Source organism: Brassica napus, chromosome C9 (genome assembly GCF_020379485.1).
Source record: "Brassica napus cultivar Da-Ae chromosome C9, Da-Ae, whole genome shotgun sequence".
NCBI lineage: Eukaryota > Viridiplantae > Streptophyta > Magnoliopsida > Brassicales > Brassicaceae > Brassica > Brassica napus.
This window is the reverse complement of record NC_063452.1, coordinates 48,995,565-49,008,098: the sequence shown is the minus strand read 5'-3', so window position 1 is coordinate 49,008,098 and position 12,534 is coordinate 48,995,565. Positions and strand designations below refer to the sequence as shown.

Genomic DNA, 12,534 nt, shown 5'->3' with positions numbered 1-12,534 from the left:
TAGCATAACATGCAAAAAATATCCTATATCAAAAAAAGTTTGCTAAAATAATATGATAGATGTTGATATGTATAAAATTTACGAAAATAATAGGGCTATATTATTTAAACAAAATAGTGCTTTTACTTATAAATCTCATAAAATGCTAAAATGATATATGTTAAAGTATATTTTTTAACACAACATATAAATATAAATTATATTAAACATATATATTTTCTAAAATATAAATAAATAAATTTTAAAAATGTATTATTTGTAAAATGTATAAATTAAAGAAAAAACATATTTTGCAGGAGGTTCACTATTTGATTATTTCAAATTATTATTTTATCGTAACTAATGTATTAAACAAATCCCTATATATTAATAATACCGAATAAGAGATATAAATAATAATATTATAGAATTACACAATATATAACGCTAATATGTAATAATATTAAACATTTGTAATAATATTAAATACATTTATAAAATGAAAAATATATATTTAAACATTTGTAATAATATTAAATACATTTATAAAATGAAAAATATATGTACGGACGTGCGGGTCAATATCTATTTGACTCAATAAGTCTATGTAACAGCACCTCCAATTGGAGGCTCTACCCATTGAAGTTCTAAACTTATATATATATATATATATATATATATATATTTGTATATATTATATATGCATATGTAATTATGAGGTTCATTATTTTACGGGAAATCCAACCCAAATTTTTTAAACTTTCATGTTTTAAGAAACTTTGGATTGGGTTTCTCGGAAAGTATTAGATCTCACAATTACATATATATTATATATATATATAATATATACATACATATATATAAAAATTTAGAACTTCAATGGATAAAACTCCTATTAAAAGTGTTCTAAGAGTACATGCTAGTCTTAAAATTTGAGTTTTACTATACTACTAAACAAAAATAGAGAAAAATGAAAAAAGGACCGTTAAATGAGGAATTAGGAGAAGATGAGTGAAGTCTATGAGTTTCGAGCTCCCCAACTAGCAACTACCATCTACCGACTACCGTTATGATTTGACGGAGATTGATTTATAAGTTATAAGTCACATCGGGCCTTGTTGTATTGGAAAACGTGATAGCCTAGATATTCCATGTGGGTTTTATATAATAAACATCCATGTTTGCATATGTATATGTATTGTTCCGGAAATTTTGTACACCATACGTATACACCAAATGATATTATTCTTTTGGCGATAAGAAACAATTTTGGTCGGTCTACAGATGTGCGAGTGTCTGTATTACATACAAATCGATAGGAGAGGTGTTAAATGGTGCAAGTGGGGTGCATTAGATGAACGGGCGCTTTCTGATCGTTTGGACTTGGACCCGATCGACGACAACAATCCACCATGCACTTCACTTTTGTCCGATTACCTACCAGCTTTTGCCACCGGCTTGCCCCTACAATTAATACATACTTTATGTATATGCATCCGTAATCCACTTTCGTATAAAGTAGATACTTAAAAGTATTTTCATTGGATGGGATACTCTTTCAAAATATCGCATTTATGTAATGAACATGACTCTTTCAAAATCTCATTCATGTAATAATATTCATACTTTATATGTAATTTTACTATATAAAAAATTTAGGAAGAAAAAATTAACTTCAGGATGACATATATAAAAATAGGCTTGCGGTTATTTCGGGTTGGTAGAAATCTCATTGAAGTGAATCGAAAAGTTTAGGTTTGGTTTTTGGTTAGTTTAGTTTAAAAAAAATTGTGGTTAGTTCGGTTAAAATTTTGGTTAAAATTGAATAAAATTTGAAAATTTTGGTTAATTTTGGTTAGTTCGGTTTGGATTTTGGTTAGTTTGGATTTTGGTTAGTTTGGTTCATAATTTTGGTTAAGATTGATATTGTTTAGATATTTTTTAGAATATCAAACTAACCGATTACCGAAACAAACTGAAAACCGAATTTCGTTACCTAAATTTCGAACCGAAGTAACCAAAAACCAACATTTTCGGGTCAGTTCGGTTCAGTTCGACAAGTTTGGTTTGGTTAAAAACTTCAGCCATATATAAATTATATTTTAAAAGTAATCTTACGTTACCTCAAATAATATATTCATTTCAGTCATAATAAAGTTAAGCTCCACTTCGAATTGAGAAATTCGGTTCTATTTGATTTGCAAATTCTTGCCATCTTCAGCTTTTAGTGTTTCAAATAGATCTCATTTATTTTGTTTGTCGTGGGCTTAAGTATGGATGATTTGGATTCACATATAACGTTTTTCATGGAGTTTAAAATGGGAAGTAATAGTAAACTTAATAGCTCAGCCTCAGAACAATAAACCAAAAATGTTTAGTTATGGGCTTACTCTAGACCCATAGAGATCCGAACATTTACAAAACATCTGTGTTTATTTATATCCAGAAAATATCTGTACAGCTTAAGTTCGGAAACACACATGTCGTTTCCTTCAACACCCATCTGTCAAAGCATCGTAAGACGTGGCGACACGTGTGACGAGACGGCACCCTTACTTGTAAAACAAGTCCTCATCTTCTTCTCTCAGTCGTTCGTCGGTGGTATCACTACCGTTCATCGTTTTGCCGAAGCACAAGAGATTGAATGAACATGGAGGGAGAAAAGAGAACTCCACTGAGCGCGAGAAAGAAACACAAGAGGAAAAGCAAGAGACTTGTCAGGAGTATCGTCACCTACCTCAAGTCCGATGCATACTTGTACGCTCCTCTGTTTTCCGATTTGTCACCGCTCCCGCCGCAGATACATACGCCTCCACCGTCTAACTCCGAATCTTCTAAGACAGAAGACTTGCCTGTTGCAGGTAATATAAGATGGTTCTTGAGTTAGTAATGTGATGTGATATTGTCGGGACCGGCCCTGAGCATGAGCATAGGCTGGTGAGCATTGGCCTATATCCCTCAAATTGTTTTGGAAAAATTCACATATAGATATAATCTCCAAATTTGTAAAAAAAACAAAAACAAAATATATAAACATTTACTAAATTGTCTATACTTTGTTGATGGGTGTCGTTATTGTGAATATTATATGTACAGACCGATGAACTCGCCTGGTAATTAGCTTAAAGATGAGAGCTTTGTAACACATTACTAGGCATCTTCTCTCTCTATGAGAGAGTATGACAACAACCACCGTAGTGTTAGTCTATAGATAGGTGAATATATAAATTAGTTTTGTTCAGTATAGATTAGATTCTGCATTGGCTCTTAGATAGATTAGACTGTGAAGCAGGTACATCGAAAATCACGAACTTGGTTACGATGGAAGTATCAACCATGAGGGAAGATAACAGGAATCTCAGGTCAGACACTGCAGACCATGCATTGCATAACGGAAGGATCAGCTCTTCGAAACGATCACTTGTCATCTTAGACGGACAACGAACTGGAGTAAGCCGTTGAAACAGATCTGTCACCACCTTTTTTTGTCTATTCCAAGTATGTTGTTCGATTCCCCTAATAATGTTATGTTAATGGAACTTTACTGCTTAGTAACACTCATAGTCTAATCATTCACCAGTGTCTAGTTACATGGAAGAAACTTAAGACCATGATTAACCCCGGTCTCTTAACTAGGGTTCTTAGCTTCGTCTAGTCGGTTCTTAATTTTTCTTAGATTTTAACTGAGAAAAGCTAAGAACCGTCTTTTAAATAAGAGATATAAGAGCCGTCTCTTAGCCGAAAAGTGTAAAAAAAAAAAAAAATGTCAAATCATGAGTTAAGAACTCCTGCTAAAATACTGATGTTAATTATGCCCTCGTATCTTTATGTTCTGAAGACAGCCTCGTGCCTACTATAAGCTAGACTAGGATAAGAGCTGTGTACTTTCTCCAAATTTTGTTTAACATTAAACAGGACAAGGCTGCTTGTCAAAATATCTGTTAAGGCTAATGAGAGTAGTACTAAAATGTTTTTTTTCGTTGTTATATGACAGAGGAAAAGACGGTGAAGCCAGATCCATGGGGAGTTCCGATCAAGTGAGGTTAATGTGTAGACATAATAGCCAATGTAATCATTGTAAAATACAAATTTAATTAATTAGATGCGATAGTTACAAGAGCTCTTGGAGAGGAGAAGAAGAATAGGGTTTATCATGTGATTGTAAAGCGTTTCTTGTTGATAAGCTTTTTAGGAAGTGATGTATGAATGAGGATGACAAAGATGTGTCCTGTCTGAACATATTGCCATGTTACACTGTCTAGTCTTTCACCCTGTTCGAAACTACGCTAGGCGCTAGTCGGGCGGCAACTCCGTATCCAGCGAGTTACCAAAAAATCAGAGATTATGCGGAATATACGCGGAGCCTAGTTTTTTAATATTTTTTATTTTTTTAATATTTAAAACTAAATATATAATGTAAATATTCATTATAATGTGATAATTTTTATATACTGAAAATTATATCAATAATTAACATTAATAAAAGCTACTGTTTTCGTACTTTTATTATATTGATATTGGATATATATTAGCGAATTCATTGGATAACAAAGAATTGGCTGTACTTTTATTATATTGATATTGGATATATATTAGCGAATGCATTGGATAACAAAGAATTCGCTGTGTCCAAGTGGTCCAGTCCTCTGATATTACGCTGAGTAACCAGGGTTCGATACCTTGTTAGTGTTTAATATTTATTTTACATTTATAATCTTAAGGTATCAAAGTCCCACATCGATTGTTAAAGAGAAAGGAGATGAAATGTGACTATCTTCTACGTGCTCTACCAAAATGTTAAGGTATTTGGCTTCATGTAGAGTCCAATAATATCTTCAGAAGTAGAAATTTTGGATCGAAAAATCGGTTCATTGGGCCGATTAATTTTCTTCCGATTTTTTTGTCCGATTAGAACAAAAGCGCGGCGGATAAGGTCCGTGCGAACAAGGGTCTTTCATAAGTAGTTGTATGTCTAGAAAACCGGAAGTTTGATTTTGAAACTAAACATTTTAAATATATTTATAATTATTCAGATTATTGCACTTTCTTTTTCAGCGTCTGTTATTTACTGATATTGATCTACCAAAAACATAAAGTATTAAGTGCAAAACTTACATTTTGAAGATGAATATCTATTCTTATCTTTTAAGGAGTTGAAACTAAAACAGTAGGATCCAAATTTTGTGAAAATGGTGAAAAGGACCGAAGCTGGAGAGGAGAAGAGGAGGGTTACAAGTAGTGATCGTGTGCACGTGAGGTTCATTCAATTTCAGTGTCCCACATCGCAGACCCTTCCCATCTGTCAACTCCACACGCATGCAAGAAGACTTATGTATGCGTTGCGTGTATGCATTACACTATTCATTACTGCAATCAAAATCAGAGTAACATCAGATCTGTCAATTTTACAAAGTCCCCTAGTCTAGCTTGTTTCGAAATAATGCAAAGCTAGTAGGCGGAGTAATCTGAATAGATAGGACGAGATATATCGAAATACTAATACACAAATGAGATGTCTATCATATGACACAATCGTGTTGGAACATGCCCATGGTTAGGGGGTGACCATGAGCCGGCGTTGACTACAAGCTAGTCAATCATGTGCTTGGGTCGAAAATCTATTTAACAAATTAAGGGTCAGAATTTTGACAAAAACACTTGTGATTTTACTAGTTGTTGCATTTCTTAACACGTTTAAGGTCACCGATTCAATATTTTATTTTGGCATCCACCGATTCAATATTTATGATGGGATTTTGAACTTTTTTACAAAAACTAATAATTACCACCCAAAACATTTTTTTTGTTTGGGGGCCCAAAAAGTTAAATCGGCTCTGGATCGATCCTGAAATTTTCAAAGTTATAAATAATTTAATTGAAATTAATACAAATCCCTTATATATTAACTGAGGAACATTTGAAAAGATGTAACATCAATTTTGTAATAATTAAAAAAGATCTCTTGCTTATGTGTCAATCAATTAGGTAATTAATTAATCCTACGTGTCAGCCTCACATTGAAATTGAAAAACATGTTGGTCCAATTCGATTTTTATATCTCACTAGAAACATTTAATACCAACTATATGATATTAACTAAAGCAAGGTGACTATTTATTATATATTATTTCCTTAAATAAAACTTACGGAATTACATAATGTGATTATGAAATATATAATTAATGATTTTAAATAGTGAAGATTTGCTAATAATCTGTGTGATTTCTATCATTTTTGTTTAATTATTTACTAATAAAATAAATTATACAATTACATTAATAATATATTAAAATTTTAGATTTTTTGTATATGTTGTATTTTGAATTTTTCAAAACGAGTATAAATTACTAAAACTGTTAAAAGTCTCACATAAAATTTTGTGATCAATGTTTAAATTTTTTTCTATAATAAGATACAATGATAATAAAATCATATAAATAAATAATTTTATTTTAATAGGTGTTTATGTTAATACATATATATATATATATTTCATATCGTTTAAATTTAATTATATATCATATACGATAGATAAGATTGATTGTTTCGATTTATTTATTCTAAAATGGTTGCGAATAAACAAGAGAGGTCATTTGATTTATATGTGCAAACCAATTTATTACATAATAGTAACTGAATTTTAGTTATTTAATATATAATTATTATTTTATTATTTCATATTATGCAGAAAAGTATAAAATAAGTATAAGATCTGCACCTTGTGCAAATCTTAACCTAAGTATGTATCTCTTTAATAATTTTTAATCTTAAACATTTTCTAAATCTTAGGCCAAAATAAAAGAAAGAAATGAAAATAAACTCAAAAATCAACATTTATATCGAGCAATAACCAAAATGACACAAAAAGAAGAAAAATATCGAAGATAGATAAGCTTGGCACGTGAACGCAAACTTCTCATAACCATAATTAACTTTTAATTTGCTAAATTATGATATAAAACCGAGCTGACATAGTTTCATTGTAATCAAATAGTAGGCATGAGATTCTTCGACCTAAACGTTAGGTTTTTATGCGATAAATAATTTTTTGACCTAAAATATTTTTAAAAATGGGATCAGTTCATTAGTAAAAAAATTATGTAATTAACAAAAAAAAGTTTTAAAAAAATTGTTTAAGGGCCAAATATATTTATTCGATCAATAATATAAATTTTTTTTCTATACGATATTTCTTAGAAAAATTTTCATATAAATTTACCATGCTCCTTGCGCAGGTCTTATCCTAGTTTGTTGTAATAGTTTGGAGGCTTTACGTTTATACAAATTAGTTCTTACAATCTTGAGGGTCGTACAATATTTCACTTGCACTTGCATGTGCACATGCACTATCATGCACATGGTCCCAAGAAAACGGAGATGATTTGTATTGTGTGTGACTGTGTGTGTGTGGGGGGGGGGGGGGGGGGGGGGGGGGAGGGGTGGGGGGCTAGAGATATAGACGTGGACATAGCACACGTGTATGTACGCTCGCAAGATCGCAATCTCATATTATTATTATGAATGTGAGAGTGAAAGAGAGCGTGGAAACAACTCAGCCAAGAAAAAGACGTAATGTGTCTTTTTATATGTATAAGAGACATGCATGCATGGGCTTCAGTTCACCCACCCTCCTCTCGTTTAAAACACGGCCGTATACGGCTGTTTTTGAATATTGTCGATATTAATAGAGTTATTAACACTCCAGGAAACTTTATAAACTAATTTGGGTGAACAAGATCAACACTACTCAGCGGATGCATAGAGAAAATAACATTAATTTAGCATTTCTACAGTGGCATTTACTTTAGATTATATTTAAGGTTTTGTGGAAGCATCTGACTAAGTTTAGTTGAGTAGATCCTAGAGCGGACGAATTATCTGCAAATTATACCACACATATTAAACATACAAACCAGTACTGATACAAACTCAACCCTTAATGACCAAATGGTCCACGTATTTGCGCACAATAGAACAAAACTTAGGTTATAACAATATATATACACATGTATCCATATATCTAAAACCATTGCTCCACTACGCATGATTAAACAATGGCTTAGATGTCTACATAAAGGCCCGGCATACTTAGTTGTAATATGATAAGATCGATACTGGACTTAAAGCATAGCTCTTTTATTTCTTAATAAATGTGATTTAGAGCATCTACATTAGTGAACCCCCTCTTGGGTTCATAAGAATTTTTTAATAATTTTATGGTAGAGCCATGAATAATGATGAACCTCTATCTATTGTGTTCCTCCATTGGTGAACCTGAAGAAGGAGTTCTTAGAAATAAAATAAAAAAAAAATATATATTTTTTTAAGTTTTGAATACATTGAGAATTCATGAATAAAAATAAAATATTTTTTAAAAGTTTTTATTCAATACATTGAGAATTCATTATAGAAATAATTTTTTTAAAAAAAAAATTTATTCAATACATTGAGAATTCATGAACATACAAAGATTATTCATCTACATTACCAAACTTTTGCCATACATTTTCAACTAAATCAGCTTTCAAACGATCATGTTTCTCTGAATCCCGAACTTCATTGCGAATGCCTAGCATATTACCGATATTAAAACTTGTTGTCCTTTGCACCTCAGAACTTCTGCTTGACTCTCCTGACTCGAACTCAGATGTATCAATTTGAGTGTATCCGTCTCGTTCGTTCTCTACTATCATATTGTGCGATATGACACAAGTTCTCATAATCCTTCCTATCTTTTCCTTGTCCCATAGTAGAGCTGGGTTCTTAACTATTGCAAACCTCGATTGCAATACTCCAAAAACCCGTTCGACATCTTTTCTGGTGGATTCTTGACATTCAGCAAATAGCTCTGCTTTAGGACCTTGAGGAAGTGGGATGGATTGGATAAATGTTGACCAATTCGGATAAATTCCGTCAGTAAGGTAGTAGGCCATACGATAAGTGTGGTTATTGACCTTGAACTTAACTTTACGTGTTCGACCTTGTAAAATGTCATCAAAAACTGGTGACCGATCAAGAACATTGATATCGTTGAGGGTACCTGGTAATCCGAAAAATGCGTGCCATATCCAAAGATCCTGTGATGCCACAGCTTCTAAGATAATTGTCGGCTTTCCTGAACCACGTGTGTACTGGCCTTTCCAAGCCGTTGGGCAGTTTTTCCACTCTCAATGCATACAATCGATGCTGCCTATCATCCCAGGAAACCCGCGTACCTCTCCAACATCGAGTAATCGTTGAAGATCATCCGGTGTAGGTCTTCTTAGATACTCATCTCCAAACAATTGTATTATCCCATTAGTGAAATTTTCCAAACATAAACGTGATGTACTTTCACCAAGTCGGAGATATTCATCATATGTATCTCCCGATTGACCATATGCCAGCATACGTATAGCTGCCGTACACTTTTGAAGTGCAGATAGCCCGTACCTTCCGTGTGCATTTCTTCTTTGCTGAAAGTATGGACCTTCACTACTTAGGCGATCGACAATGCGAATGAACAATGGCTTGTTCATTCGAAAACGCCGCCTAAACATTTCCGGTTGGTATGTAGGATTTTCCTTGAAATAGTCGTTCCATAGTTGATTGTGTCCTCGTTCCCGATCTCTTTCGATATAAGCTCGTCTCTTCGGCTTGTTGGCTTGAACATCAACCATTGAGTCGATGAAATTATCAACTACTTGGTCGACTATTTCTACTAAAGCTTCATCTACTTCATCACTTGATGAGGAAGACATTGTTGAAGCAATTTATTTCTCTTTTCCTTCCTACAAAAGGCAAAAGGGGGTTTGTAACTCATATTTAATCCTATTATTATTTTCATTATTTCTTCTATATTTTCATTATAAAATATTTTTTTCTTGATTATGGCTAGATATGTTCCCTTTATATCTTTTAAACATATAGTTGCATTTTAATATAAATTTTTTTTCATAATCCATAATTTTTTTTTCATAATCCACAATTTTTTTTTTCATAATCCATATTTTTTCTTTCAAATATATTATAGAACAGCATTATTATCTTATTAATATAACATAATATGTCATGCACATTTGAAAGAAACAAAATATGAACATCCATTCAATTACTTTCTTCCCAAGCTATTACTAAGCAACATGTTTTAATTACTTTCTAGTGAATTTGATATTTTTTCGGTATGTGAAGATGAGAGCTGAGTTCCAACTCCCTTCACTGCTTGTCCCGACCCGTGAGAACTACTTTCTGAGCTTGGAGTTTCTTGTTTGGTCAACTCGTTTGTGAGCTGTGAGTTACTTTGTGCATGACATATGTGAACTACTCTTGAATTTGTGAGCTTGGAGTTTCTTGTTCTCTTTCAACAACTTTGTGAACTACTCTTGAATTGAAAGAAACAAAGTTTTTAAAGAAAGAAACATACACAGCTGTGAGAAAGAAACATACACATTTTTTAAAGAAAGAGAGGTGAAAGACTTTGAATCAAGTTGCACATTTTATAAAGATAGAGAGACATAGTTTATATATAGAGAGTTATAAAACATAGTACATCCATGAATCAAGTTGTGAGTTACAAAACATAGTACATCCGTGATGCAAAATAAGTGTAGAAAGAAACAAAAGGCTACACTTTCCCGTGGCTTAAACTACCTGTGAAACAAACAGACATAAAGAACAACAAGGCTTGACCTGCAACACCGTGACCTCCAACCCGTGACCTGCAACCCGTGACCTGGAACCCGTGACCTGCAAAAGAAAAGAAAACAGATTCAATAAAGCTAAACAAGCTAATAGAACATATTCAAAAGCTCAAGAATTCAACCAAGTTAAACAAGCTAATAGAACATATTCAAAAGCTCAAGAATTCAACCAAATTAAACAAGTTCATCCAATCAACCTAAGCCAATCAACCTAAACATATTCTACGACTCTAATATTCACTCAAATTCAAGGCACTGACCAAATCAAAGCATTTCAGAGATGAGTTTATTCTTAAGAGACACTTCTTGATCAGAAAGTGTGTCTTCGTTTTTGGCTAGGAGACGATCAAGGATCTTTTGTTTGGAAATGTTATTTTTCAGAGCTAGCATGCTATGTATTTGATCAAAAGCTGCTTCATTCCCGTGCTTCTTGCGTTTGGCTGCTTTGCTAGCCTTAACACCAGGAGGCCTAACCTCTTCCTCGTCAGGCACCACCTTCGGACCTGCTTCCTTCCTTTTCTCCTTTTCACCATCTCTCGAGAAAGGGTGTGATCTCCATTTCTGATCAAACCTCAGTTCCCTCCAGCAATGTTCAAGGGTGAACTTGACATGATAGTCATTTAAGAAGATGTCATGGGCAGCCTTCATGACATCATTCTCATTTTGGCCACTCGCTTGCTCCTTCAAAGCGGCTTCATGGCTTCCCACAAACTTGCACACCTGCTCATTCACTCTTCCCCACCTCTGCTTACATTGACTCCACTCTCTAGGAACGGAGCCAATGAGCTGAGGGCTTGAATTGAAATACTCCTCTATTCTCTTCCAAAACGCTCCTGCCTTCTGCTCATTACTGACTATGGGATCCTTGCTCGTGTTCAACCAAGCATTGATGAGCACAAGGTCTTCTTTGGGTCCCCACTTTCTCCTTTCCAATGGTTTAACTAACCCGGGAGAGTTACCAGCTGCCTCAGCAGAGTCTACGTCTATTGGTGGACTGCTCTGCAAAGCTAATAGGTTAACAAACCCGGGAGAGTTAAGGGAGAAAGGTTCCATTTTGGTTTAGGTTTGGTTTGGTGTTTTTATGTTTGTGTGTTTTTACAAGTGGATTTGCTATGTTTATAAACTAGTTTTTCCTTTGATAGGAGAGAACAATTAAACAAACTCTACCTACCAAACATTCATTAGAGAAGCCATTACACAACAACTAGTTCACATAGAGCAGTCAATACACATCAAATCAGTGGAAAAAATTAACTACAGTTAAGTACAATCGAACATTCATCACAGCAACCAACCAACCAACAGAGAATTAATGATAGCTTTTTTAAGTTCTAGTTATAGTTCTAGTTCTCGTTGTAGTTTACTTTACTTGTAGTTGTAGTTCTAGTTCTCTTAAGCTTACATTAAGTTTTAGTTCTAGTTCAGTTTCAAAAACGGTTAACTTTTTATTAAAAAGTTGAACTACCTCTACTTTTTTTAAAACATAAACATTTTTGAACAGACATATAGCAATGATCACTGATACAGTTTAGTTGAGTCTTACCTTTGCATTTCATTCGAAGTAGACCTTCTCTAGGTCAGCCACCTGCACGGTGAGGTAATCTACCTGCCCAGAGAGGATTTTAACCTGTTCCTGGAGATGGAAACATCAATGAAAAAGTGATAGTCACGCAAAAAAAACTAGATAACTATAATGTAACAGCAATGAAAGAGCAAAGAAAGTTCACTAACCTCCAGTGTCTCAATCTGTTTACTGAGATTCGACACCCCCATCATCACCTTCTCAGCCTCCTCCACCCGCTTAGTCAACCTTTCGATCTCCTCCTGCACACCTATCACCCAAGGCTGACGATAATGGAACCCATCAGCCTTTGTT

At 33.6% G+C, this 12,534-nt stretch overlaps 2 protein-coding genes across 2 annotated transcripts; one reads left to right on the top strand and one right to left on the bottom strand.

The window, feature by feature from the left end:
• The first annotated feature begins 2,448 nt into the window (after positions 1-2,448).
• LOC106426046 lies at positions 2,449-4,233 on the top strand. The gene is made up of 3 exons (XM_022709827.2): positions 2,449-2,840; positions 3,260-3,477; positions 3,974-4,233. The coding sequence occupies exons 1-2, from the start codon at positions 2,624-2,626 to the stop codon at positions 3,439-3,441; spliced, it is 399 nt and encodes a 132-aa protein (XP_022565548.1). The 5' UTR covers positions 2,449-2,623; the 3' UTR covers positions 3,442-3,477; positions 3,974-4,233.
• A 6,689-nt stretch (positions 4,234-10,922) lies between these two features.
• Positions 10,923-11,711, bottom strand: LOC106392612 (glutathione S-transferase T3-like). Its single transcript, XM_048768062.1, has one exon. It carries the CDS (start codon positions 11,709-11,711, stop codon positions 10,923-10,925), a length of 789 nt encoding a protein of 262 aa, XP_048624019.1.
• Positions 11,712-12,534: the final 823 nt, after the last annotated feature.